The 13,315-nt window shown below is 40.1% G+C and overlaps 1 protein-coding gene across 3 annotated transcripts in view; it reads left to right on the forward strand.

The window, feature by feature from the left end:
• Positions 1–3,359: 3,359 nt before the first annotated feature.
• Positions 3,360–13,315, forward strand: part of LOC140367233 (ninjurin-2-like) — a 208,302-nt gene continuing 198,346 nt past the window's right edge. Inside the window, exon 1 of one of the 3 annotated variants that reach the window (XM_072453594.1) lies at positions 3,360–3,650. In XM_072453594.1, the coding sequence (XP_072309695.1) occupies positions 3,558–3,650 (93 nt within the window). In that variant the 5' untranslated portion in view covers positions 3,360–3,557. The remainder of the gene's footprint in view (positions 3,651–13,315) is intronic. The other 2 variants (XM_072453592.1, XM_072453593.1) reach the window with 2 other exon arrangements.

A 13,315-nucleotide genomic window follows, 5' to 3' on the forward strand; every position in this document is an offset into this window, starting at 1 on the left:
TTGATGATTATTATTCTAGAGAGTTGTACATTCTGCAAGACAGATTTTTAATTTACACCAAATGAGCCATGTAGATCTTCAACCCAGAGTCTGATAACACGCATGAGTTCCTGAGAGGCCGATTGAATGAGAGAAGATCATTTTGTAATGAACCGTGTTGATTTGTTTATGGTTAAATTAAGTAGATGAATTATAGCCGAGCTCTTCCAAGGGACGCCATAAGTGCGCATTGCGGTCTGAAGCTGCAAATAGAAATAGAAAGTTGAACCTGGTAAATTACATAGTTTTTGTAACTCTTGAAATATTGTATTTTCAATGTTTGTAAAGCACTTTGAATTGCATTTTGTACAAATTGAGCTATACCAATACATTTGGATTGATGGAACAGGGAGAACAATGCAAAACGCCCCAATCGCTTCAGGAAAAGCACCCCAAACATGCACAATAGGCAGTCAGTCCACCAGCTAGGTGTTCTTGACCAAGCTGAGCTCAAGATCTGATGAGTCCCAGAGGGCTGTGCAGTAGTGGCTCACTGCTCCTGACAGTTCACCCCAGCGCCTCTGTTTGAAGGGAGAAGGACTTACTAATACAGTAATAAACTCACAACCTCCTCGCTGCGAGGCTCAAACCATGTCCAGAGTGGGTAGTACTCAATGTGTTTATTTCGGTAACTTTTAATGAGGTTTTGCTTCTTATAGTAGTTTTCACACTCCTAATATTTTACATAAAAGCTTTATATTTTCAGTATTAAATGATTAGTACATAATCATTTAAAAACGGTGTTTCTTGCACCACTCATAAAGATATAATGCTGTTTTTTCTCATGGGTGTCTAAGATTTTGTGCATAATTTAAGGTTTTATCATTACATTAACAAGTGAATACTATACGCCTAGACAGGTACTGCAGTTACTCTTATTAAAGGCGCAATGGACGATTTTTCGGCGATTTGAGAACTCAGGCGGAAGTGCGCATGCGCACTCCCCCGTGCGGACTGATACAACACACACGTGCGTTTGTTTCTCAGCGCGACGGAGCACATACGTCATAAGGCGCTGGTACAGCTGGCAGCCCGGTGTAAACGCTCTCTCTTCTTTCTCACACTTATTGTGCTTTATCTCCTATATTTTGTAAATATAGTTAGTATATTTTTTCTATTTTACTGTACGATAGGGACACGCGCTGGAATAGTTTTTTAATTCAACTGTTTTTGACTTTTTTCGGCTGGATTTGAGCGTTTTTCGTTGCGTTCGTTGTGTTGTGACGTGAGCTAGCTCCGAGCGAGCCCACCAGCCCCTCCCCCCCCCCCTCCCCCCGCGCCCTCCGGCCGCGCTAAAGTACGGCGTGTCGTCGGTACACGTTTATATACACGTTTATATACACGTTTATATGAAAGAGGAACTTCACGAACGATCGGGACACGCACTGGAATCGCTTTGAATTAACTTGTTTTGACTTTATTCGGCTGGATTGAGTGTTTTCGTCGTGTCGTTGCGATGTGTTTTGGCTCTGAGTCCCCCGGCTCCGGCCCCGCCCCCCGGCTCCGGCCCCGCCCCCCGGCCGGCGCCGTACCGCGTTTCCACAAAGGAGGAACTCATGAAACTGCGGAGAACAGTCGTCTTACCCGGAGATCGTCACGTTATCCCGTCGCAATACTGACCTAACCTAATACTGATGTGCAATTCTTTCGTATGTGCAATTACTGTTGGAATTCATGTGCAATTACTGTGAAATTCATGTGCAATTACTGTGAAATTCATGTGCAGTCTATGTGCTGTCGTGACACATATTCATGTGCAATTACTGTTGTGATCACATGCAATGGTATTTATTTATTTGTCTATGGGAGTTTTTATTTATTTATAGGAGATCTTCTACTGAAAGTGTTTTTCAGACTTCCTATAAGTGATCTGTTCTTCTGTATCTACCTCTGTATCTACCTGCGTTGCACCAATGAAATTTCCCCATGTGGGACAATAAAGGAATATCTTATCTTATCTCATCTCTCGTCCCCCGTAGATTTCCGTCTTCTTCTGAGTCAGCTCGAACAGTCTTTCTCCGTCTTCATTTTGTCCCGTACACTGAGGGAACTATATTATGATAGATCAATATGCTTCGACACGCGGAAACGTGGGGACAAGCCGCACGCGGCTGCAGGTGAGCGATAGGTGCATTTTATGATTGATACGTGGCAGGACTAATCGGCACTCCACGCCACGAGGAAATAAGACTCAGATTTGGGCCAAAAAAATCGTCCATTCAACCTTTAAGTTACTTTGCAAATTTTGTTGTACTTCGACTCGAGTAATAATATTTTAAAGTAACGTTACTATTAACTTGAGTAAAACTTTGGATAACTCTACCCGTCTCTGACCATGCCACATACAGTAAAGCTTATTGGACATTTTTATAATCGTTCTCCATCTTGGTTTTGACTCTCTCACCTCCAGGCTCCCGTATCTTCAATTTTCCACTCGGAGCTTCTTCTCCTTCCTGCTCGTTACAGTGATGACGCGCCCTGGGGCAGACTTTACCGCAGTAAACCTGGAACAGTGGCCCCTCAGTGCCTTAACGGGAACACATCTGACCTCAGTTAACTTTATGCACACAACACACACTGTTTTTGTTGGGCAAATAGGCACAAACACATGGCTCTGTGTGTGCTTTGGCTCCCGCAGTTTCACTCCACAGATAGAAAAGCAACAGAGACAAGCAGAGATGCTGGGATAGGGCTGTATAAATAGGACTTCTGGGTAATTAGCAGTGTGGTTAAAGAGTGGAGGAGTGGTTGCGGGAGGAGTTGTAGATATGAAAATTATAAACCAGATAACACCTTAATTTTGTTAAATGATTGTTTAGACGGTCAGAAATATGTGTCGGTTGTTTGTAAATTGTCCCCACATTATGGAAGGACACTTCCAGGTCACTTTTTGATGACATCACAGAGGGATTCTGTTTTAGAACTTACAGCTCTTTCTTTTATTCATCAATATTTCTTCACAAGCTGCAATTTAACTAATGTAAAACTATGACAAATATTTACCACAGGTTCTATCCCACCAAACTAAGTCATGATTAAAAAAACATGAGAATGTCATATGCACTTTAATATATTTTCCTATAACAGATAAGCGTTTACTCATTTTTGAGACATTTTTGATGTGTTTTTCACTTCAAGGCAACTACTGTGATTTTGGGTGTTACAAAAATAAATTGAATTGAAAAATTGAAATACGAGTTGTTAAAAAAAACAGCCACTATGGGATGTCACAATCCGATCAAAATGTTTGTGGAGTAAGTGTGTACTACCACCTCTGTACAGGGGTAGATTGTGTTGGACAGAATGGGAGAATAGACTAATTGTGTTCGCCAACACTGTCCTCGACGCTCGTGTTGGTAGCTTGGTGCCTGCTGGCGTCAAGGCTCATTTTCTTTCTCGTCAGCCTCAGCGTCCCCCAAGCATTAGCATTTGGTTCCACTGCAGAGCTGCTAGTTGTACATGAGACAGAGTTTTGAGAGAATACTCTGCCGATTGTGACTTAGGACATCGTTATAACAATGCAGAGCTTGAAGATGGAGCGTGGAGACCCAGTCCGAGAGCTGGACCTGACGTCGCTGAGGTCCACTATGCCAGCCGGAGGCCCTCTGCAGGTGAGTGGACAACCGCACACACACAAGGGATGGCAATGAAATGATCTGGATGACATTTTAGTCAGGATTATTGTGGGAAGAAGCACTACGGTCGGCCCTCTGCAGGTGTTGGACAGAACAACAGTGAAATCTAGAGCTGACACTAACAATTATTTTAGTAGTCTACCTGTCGGCAACTCATTTTTTGATTAGACTACTTGTCAATTTATTTTTTTCTATTCTAAATGAGACTTTTTGAAATGTTGAATATATCTCTCCAGTCATCAGCATGTTGATTGGTCAGAACTGATCATGCGGTGCACGTTTTTTGTCGTGTTCATTCCCCCCAACCTAGTTCTACCTCTCAACCACCACTTTGCATAAGTGGCTATGCTAGCAAATTTTTCCTTTTTTAAAGTATATTTTTTCGCAATTACTCTAAGGTTAGGGTGAGGTGTTAGGTGTTGGGAATAGTTAGTTTGGATAAGGCTTTAGGACAAGTTCGCTCACAGGTTCTCGGCAGAAATGTGTTGTGAAAAAGAATTACGCTTCGGTGGTCTCACACTCACAGTGGTCTCAAAATATTTTTGGCATCATGTGCCATTGAGTACAGGCCAATTCAATTATTACAATCTACAAGATAGATTATACTTCGATGGAAAAAGACGCCGTATAACTTATCTCCACTGCCCTTCACTGCCCTCTGCTGACCATTTGACCTGGTTGTAGATAGAACCAGTGGGTGGATGTTTATACTGAAGAAAAAATATCCGAAGAGGTTGTGGTTCTTCTTCCAAACGTAATGTGGTAACATTAAGCTAGAAAGGACATATATTTCCTTTTCATTTAGGGTGAAAAATCTTACTGTAGTTATTTCTGTTTGTGAAAAAGCCAGATGATCACGCTGAGAAACAAATACATTTACATAACAAAACTCCTTCCGCACTAAAACAGCTATTACATTGTCTAATTGTTTTATACCGAGTTTCAAATTTCCTTTTTTTTTACCCCAAAGATAAAACAATGCACATTAACAACCACATGTTTAAAGACCCCAGAAGCTCCAAAAACAAGATTTTAACATCTCATCAGGAACAGTTAACGATCTCGCCCCTTCCCAAACGGAGCGCTGCTGTCCCCTCTGTGCCGGGGTGCTGCGGTATGTCCGGCTTTGGTGAGACCTGAGCGTGAGCAGGTATAGCACTAAGGCTTTGTGGACCACCTCCTCTTTTCTGGGACCAACCTTTGCTCGCATCATCCATCAAAAAACAATTAGTGCTCAGGTGTCAAGGCTAATAAAGTCCTCCAACACACAGGCAGGTCAACACAGCAGTCACTCGCTAATGCTGGGAAAAAAAGAGTGAAGCTGGCGTTAGGACAAGCCTCTGCCCGCCTGCCTCGGAGTGAAAAGATTGTAGCTTTGTTGTTTTTATGTAAATCGGTTTTGACTCAGATATTGTTGCTTATTTCTTTTGTCATCCATGATCAATAATCAATCTTTAAATGGCTAAAATGTTTTTGTTGTTGGTGTTGCTATTTTATAATATACAACAACAAACCAGAACAAGACACAGAGTAGTCTAAAGAAAGCATGTACGTATGTAACTGCCCTTTAGTCATGAGTAAAAGTAAGTAAATTAAAATAAAATGGTTTGTGGTGAATGTTTTACAGTATGTCTAACAAGCAAGCACGTTTTTCTAGATTCTTGTTCCTTTATGGAGTAAAGTTAGAAATATAAACTAGTGTATTTCAAAAGGAAAAAGGAAAAAAGGAAAAAAACAACAACACTTCAAATAATATTTAGAGAAAAAAAAAATTAAATATCAACATTTTAGTATCAATACTTTTTGATACCTCCATCCGCAGTGAAATATATTGATAGCTGGTGTCCTCTCAATATATCAGTATAGCTTACCTTTCGTCCTGGCTCATTGTTTATCTAACCATTTTAACCACTTTAGTTTAGCCTCGTCTCAGTCAGTTAACCCCAGGGCAGAATTGAGAATTGATTGAACAATAAATAATATTGAATGAATAATAAAATAATGAAAAGCATTTTTGGCTACATTTAAAACCTAATATGTAGTCCGATTTCATAATTGTGAGTTACAGGAGCTAACTAACAGCAACTCAAGTACCGTCAAGGAGGATCTCAAAATGTTCTCCTCATATGAATGTTATTAAAAGTGCAGTGGCACTCGCTAGCACCCTTGTGGTTACTTCTGTACATCAGTGAGAGAAGGCTCTGTTCCTTTGCACATATCACTTACCGCTATATTTAGCCTTCAGATCCCCAGGGAACAAAGTGCTTGTATGTCCAAGATACACCGCAACTTTTGGACGTGTCCGTGAAAAGAACATGGGTTGCCCGTATATTAATAAGTAACCCTAGAGCTATGCATTTACAGCAAAATAATTTAGTTAGCATTAGCCTCCAAACATCACAAACTATGAAAAAACTGTTTTGGGGAGTGACAACCACACGTGAGTAACACCAGAGCCTCGTTAGAAAACTTCACAGCGTGTAGCACTGTTTTGTGTATAAATGTAGAAAATGTGCATAAATGCAAACAACCACATCATAAACCTTTTTTAAGCTTAAAGGTCCCATAACATGCAAAATCGACTTTTCAGAGCTTTTAACCTTCTTACATTGCTATTTGTGCTTCATATATGTACCCAGAGTGTTTTTTTAATTGATTCCCGCAGTGTTTAGCTATAGTACAGACTATCTCCTTTCCTCGAATCTCCAAACTGACGGGCAGTGGGGCAAGACCGCGTCATAAGGGCAAGCACGCGTCACCACCCCCCCTCACCCTCCCTCTCCCCCCTCTCCACCCACCTCCCGCGTGCCGCCTCCCGCCCCCTTCCCCCCGGCTCCGCGCTGCGGTCTCCCTACAAGCCCCGGAGTTTTTCTGCTTCGATTATGACGAAACACGGCTCAAAGAGGCCCAAACGTCATTAATGATATCGCACTCTTTACTATTATCACAATGGTGAAGGTTTATGTGGCAGTTGATGCAGCAACCGGGAAAATAAACGGAGCGAAGTTCTATCCGATACCGAAAAACCAGGAAATAAGAGCGCGATGGACATAAGACTTATATATATATATATATATCTTTAGATATATCTGTTCTGCGCACGCTGTAGAATAAACACCTGATTTATTTAGTCTCAAAGTAGTGTTGATCTGAAGTTCTATCGTTTCTCACTCACTCGCGCGCACCGCGGAGCTGACAGCTGTGGGGCTACGTCACGGGTGGGCGGGGCACACACGCGCTCTGAGACAATGTCACGGGTTGGGCGGGGGAGCCAGATCGCTCTTCTCAAGGGTGGGGGCGAATATCAAACCAAGCCGTTTGCATTTCCGGGTTGGTGAGGGGGTCCAAGGTCTGGGTGATATTTCTTAACTATTATGTTAAGGGTGTTGCACAACCCTTATTATTATCAATTATACACTTAGGATAGACTACGAAACGTGAAAAAAGCATGTTATGGCACCTTTAACGTCCTGCTAAACAATAGTGGACCAAAAATGTAGCAGGCCACAACTGTTTGACAATTAAAATGTTAGTTTAAAATATAAACCGTATAAACCACTTGTCAGCTCTGTCAAAAATCCTGTTTTATTTAGCTGCCTCATTAAAATGAATGGGATAGAACATTTGAAATATTGTGTAGACTCATCACAAGTGTCGATTCATAAATCAAACAATAGATACCAATACATTTACAAGACAAAATGATTTTATTGTGAAAGCCAAATACTTGTATACAATACAATAACGTTCTTAGCCTATACTTTTTTTGTCCTTACAACACAACGTTGAATTTATACTTTCATCATCGTCTTGCATTTTGAGGCTGAACTGAAAGGACAAGTTTCTTCCTCTGGGTGACACAGTGCTCCCTAAGATATTGGGTAAGGAGCAAATTCCCCAGGGAGAAGCTCAGAGTAGAGCCGCTGCTCCTCCACACCGAGATGAGCCTGTGAAAATTTGTTTTTTTCTGTCCACCAGACTTTTATTACATACTCTTACCATTTGTATTAGAGTGTCCATATAAATCTATTTGTGTAGTCATTGAGTTTTTTTCCCATGTCATTGAGTTTTTTTTCCCATCTATTATAAATCATATGTTTGAAGTTCAAGCATGTTGTAACTGGGGAGACAAATCCAGGAAAAGGAAATAAATCCATTTAAGTTTGCGTCTCAGCACTTGAACACCGAGCCGAGAATGAGTGTGTGCACATGGCATTCACATAGGGGTGCTTGCCCAGGGCAGATAAACACAGAACTCTCTCTGCTATATTAGTGCATACAAAGTAAGAATGTGGTCAATTACAATCTGTGTTTTTTACAATTCATCAGGTCAAATTGTGAATGTGTGTATGTGGGTATGTATTTTGCACCAACGTATAGATACTATATAGCTATACAGATAGATAAATAGATAGATAGAAATCCTTTTTGATTCCTTAACTTTTTTGGTTTGAGGGTCCACCATCTACTTGGCTCTACAAGTATGTGGTAGAGCAGTTTAAATCTTTGTTAAAATAAAGATATTTTCTCTCTGGCCTTTTAAGACAAACTGATCTCATTATTGTTTGTTCACTTTATGTGTATTTTAATTGATTGTATCCCTATATTATTGCACTTTTCTGTACAGCACTTTGGTTGTAAGTGTGCTTTATAAATAAACTTTGACATTGACATTGACACGGAGAATGATGTTATTGCTTTCCCTGGAATGTTCCACAGTATGGCAAAATGTTTATATATCTCCGTGGAGATTAAGAGGAGGCACATGGCTATTAACATGTGGCTACAAAATATCTTAAGGGAACAAGTTAAGGATCACCACACCATAAAAATAAGTTTTGGTCTCTGCAGAAGAGTAAAAGGAAGCTTGGGGTTTGCAGAAGCTCCGGCAAATGTCTGGTGTCTATTTGGGACAACACTTACCAGGGATTAACAACTAGACCAACTCTGAGTGTAAATGATGATACAGACCTCAGTATGTTTAGTCAGGGCCCCACAGCCAGGCCACATTAGAATGGATTGCATTATTTGGCTACAATACAAAGTTAAATGCGGTGTACCTGATTTTGACTGTCTTAAAAATGTGGAAACAAGAACAAGAAATTCATTTTGCAGCACTTCAAACGCGTTTCTCACTTTCTTAATGCATTATCATAATTATTTACTGTGATGAGTTTACGAGCAGTTTCCACAGAGCGGAGTCAGAGCGGAGTTTTTATACCATGGTAATACTATAATATTAAAAATGCACTTTCTGATTTGCGGACAAAAAAAATGTAAATCCCTTTTGATCTAATCCAACTGTTAAATTGCATTTTTGTTTCATTTATGTTTTTTTTTTTTTTTTAAAGATTTTGTTGCTCTTAGGCTTTAATAGATAGAAGAGGACAGGGTGAAATGGGAAATGAGAGAGAGGAAGAGTTGGGATTCGAACTCACGATACTGCGGGCAGTTTCACTTGGCGCCAGGACATTTACTCTTATCTGATTGCCTTTGTATGTTTGTCACACAATAGCAATTGTCTTTACACACACAGTTAGTACTGTAGCTGAAATTCCTGAATGAGATGTTTGCTCAAAATCTGGTGAAATGTTCTCCATACTAACTATGACTGAAGATCGGTCGCCCCAGACTTGTGTTGAAGGATGGGTCAAATGCATGCAATTTGTAAGTATTCACCTACTGACCTGAAGTTTAAAGGATCAAATCTCGCTCCAGATGCATGCTGTTGGATCCTCGCCATACACTTGTACAATAAAAGTATTACAAAACAAAAGTAGTGGCGTGGTGGCTAGGACTTTTTGAATGATTGTTGAAGAACATTAACCCCGTCTATACGGTTCCACCCGACAAGTCCGAAGATTTACAAGTCTGAAGGTTCACAAGTCCGAAGTTGTACTGTGTATATAAAAATAACAAGGGGACAACTCGAATCCTCCATTCTACGCCTTCATTTGATCATAAGTATAGAAATATGCGTGATCCGATCACCGTAGGATTGGTAGTCAAAAAGGAAATTCAGCTTTCGAAGAATGCCTACTGGACAACAGTTTAACCCCGGAGACGATGAAATATCCGCCTTATTGTCAGAAGAATGACTAGACTGGGCTCCTGTTGTTTAGTTTTCCTCCGCTTGAGTATTGTGCGCGTAGCCCAAACAGAGGAAAATTTCGGACTTGTGAACCATCTGACTTGTGAACCTTCGGACTTCGGACAGAGTTTACCTGGGATAAACTATCCTAGGTAAAAGTATACCCAGGGTAGTAAAACGGCCTAGGTCTGGGTCGGAAGATGTGTTCATCTGCTTCTTAAATTAATGAACGTCAGCAGAGGTTTATACACATTTTATGCCAAATAATTGAGGGAAATAATCCAAATTGGTCTCACAACGTTAACAGAGTTTATAACCTTCAGACTGGCGTCAAACCTATGGAGATTTAAAAATTCTAAATACTTGTAATAATGTAATTACATGTAGTAACCAAGCCGGCGGATCAGGTGTTTCCACAGCTCTTATAAATAGTATCGGTATTTGACAGAATTTGACAGTTCTTATGAGTTACGCTAATGAGATGTTAAGTTAATCGAACATTATGTTACAATTGCATTCAAATCATTGGAAGAATACAGTAATCATTTTTTGGTGTGATTTTGCTTTTTAAGTAGAAGTTGATGTAGTTAGAGTAAGATTTGAGTCAGATTGCAAAAATCACGAGAATTCATCTTGCTGACAAGGTGAACTCTGCTCTGCGGGTGTATGAATTGGCCAAGAATATAATTGAATACAATATATAGAGTAGAAAATGTCTAGGCATATTCCAGGCAGGACGTACATACTTTGGCCTGATGTTGATGTTTGATGTTTCTGTTTCTTCCCATCCACCTTAAATGCACCATTGACAAAATCTTACAACAAATACAGAGTCGCCTATGCTTCTCTGTATGTACTCTGAGTTCATGACTTGCACTCTCCACTATAAGGCATTGGCCACACTGAAACGGCATATTATCGCATGAGGGGGCATGTCATCTGCTTAAAGGGGATTTATGAGGCACAAAGAGTGGAGCTGCTGTGGTGAATCTATTTCTATGGTGCAAGGCTTTGCACCTCTCAGTCAGAGTCTATGTATAGAGAAGGGCAGTGGGTGAGCCCTGTGACACCCCTGACACGCCCCAGCGGGAGGCACAGCGCCATGCAGCCAAAACAGTCACACTTCAAACACAAGACTCACAAAGGAAACAGCTTCCTCATGGGGGTTCACATCAGATTAGCATTTAGCGTAGCTTTGGTTTACAGCTAGTATTTACTACGCATTGTTACAATTACACTTAAAGGTGCAGAGTGTAACTTATCAAGGGGAAGTCAGGCCAAGGTACAGGTCAGATCTGTGAAGACCCCGCTAACAGAACAAATACATGTTTTTTAACATGTTGCAATAACAACACGTGTAATTGGACAAGTGCAAGTTAATGCCATATGCTCGAACATTCCAAACAAAGTGATAACATCGCAATGAAGACACCACCAAAACAGCTACATAATGCACCTTTACCTAACAAGGAGTTATCCCACTGAAAAAATGAAATAAAGAAATCACGTATAACACTCCTTAATTTATGTTCTAAGTTTTAGTTTGCTTGTTTCTCCCTGTGTCTGGGTGGGTTTCCTCTGGGCTTTGGTTTCCAAACCACAGGTCAAATCTTCCTGCTAAGGTCCAGACTAAGTCCAAACCAAAATCTGGAGTCCCCACTGCTCCTGACAGTTTGCCCCAGCAGCGTTGAAGGATTGGTCAAATGCCCAGGTCACATTTCCCTATTAGGACAATAAAGTGTACCTTACCTTTTTCCTATAGCCTGGAAAAAGCACAAGTTATGACTAATCAAGTTTGGGCAGGTTTGACAATCATTGTTGAGTGTGTAGAACTTCTGGTGTTATAATTTAGATGGTAAGATGACTCTGAATGGGCAAAAGTAATCTCTAAACAGGAAGCTGAAACCCATGTAGACAAGTCTGGACCAGCCAAACGAAGACTCTCCATTTAGTCATGCAGGCACTTAACTAATATTTACAACCACGACATGCCAAACATTTACTGCAATACTAATCACAACAACAGTTGCCCTCAGAGGCAACTGTTGTTGTGATTTTGGGCCTTACAAAAATAAATTGATTTGATTTGATTTGATTTAATCCCTTTTTCCAATAATATACTGCAGTGACCTAGCCCTTGTCATTTTGGTCCCGCTTTTCTCACATCCGAGAATGCACCGCTGCTCCTCCGGGCTAATGAGAGGTCTCCGTGGGGGCTGCTATTACCCCGTCTTGGCCCTGGGATGCTCAATGCCACATTCACAAGTGTATCTGTGAAGGACAAGAGTGGAGTGTGCATGTTTGCCTAGTCATACATTATGCAAAATTGTCTCTTTATTTTTTTAGCATTTTATCATGTCATAACATTGTTCCCTCATCAAGAACATGCCTGGAGATATATATTTTTTAAGTCCCTAAAGCCTCAAATCAGTCAGAAAAACAGGCATTTATTTCCTTCTCTTATGTAATTCCCTCTGCAGCCAGTAGACAGAGTGTTTCTAGCGTGGGAGAAGCCAGAGTGACATGATGTCATTTTATTTTTTATACAGTTATGTTAATCTAAATTTGAGGTAGTTGTTTTACCCCATGGACTTGGTTGAATATGTATTCTGCTTTTGTCTACTAAAGAGTTATAATCTATGACACCCATGCATCATCATTTTATACTTTTGACATTTTAAATCACTATAATGATATTGATGTACTGATTTCTGCCTTCCCCTTTAAGGTACATCACCGTAAACATCATCAATGTTGAAGTTCATGATAGCGAACAGTGGATGTTTTTTTTCTCCATTTGTGCCAGGAGAATGAATTAAGTAAATGTAAGGTTTATTTGGGGTCGTTGAAAACGGGGATGGTCTGAGCAAAGGGACAACACTATACCATGTTTAAAAGCTCTTAGAACATTGACTTTACATACAATTGCCATAATATTAAACTTTGGTTTGTAAAGCGCTACACCCAATGCTTTTTACTTCAACCTCACTTATTTTCTTATTTTATATCACTTATTTTGCCCAATTGGTATTTTTTGTCACATATCAAGCTAAAATAAACAGTTAGAAATACAATGAAACAACTTAGATATTCTAATTCTAGATCAAGATTTGATGTGTGTGTTATGGAACCTAAACATACCGGATCACATTTGCTCATTTCCATCTACATTCTCATTCATTCATTCATTTACACTGAAGTATTTTGCCTGTTTGATTTGAAGTGTTTGATTAAAAAAAAAAAGCTGTGTCCTACAGTATTTAAACCCCAACCTTTGGTTTGGTGGAGCTACTGATTGCCACTTAAAATAACATAACATAAAACACAAAAAATATATAAGAACCCCAATATTGATATACATTTTTTTGCGCGGTGTAATAAGTCTGGTAAGTCTTGGTTATACACAATGTTTAAATGAATAAATTCTTTGTGAGTCTGTTTCACAATGGGACCTCAAATTTGCTCATTCATGCCCAAAGTCTTGTCTGTAGAACCCGATGAATGTGCATGTATGTGTTGGGTGAGGGAGGGAGGGATTCCTGGAAGTTTC

The sequence above is a fragment of the Eucyclogobius newberryi genome, unplaced genomic scaffold, assembly GCF_026437365.1.
Source record: "Eucyclogobius newberryi isolate DKJ021-1_F unplaced genomic scaffold, fEucNew1.0.hap1 SCAF_2, whole genome shotgun sequence".
NCBI lineage: Eukaryota > Metazoa > Chordata > Actinopteri > Gobiiformes > Gobiidae > Eucyclogobius > Eucyclogobius newberryi.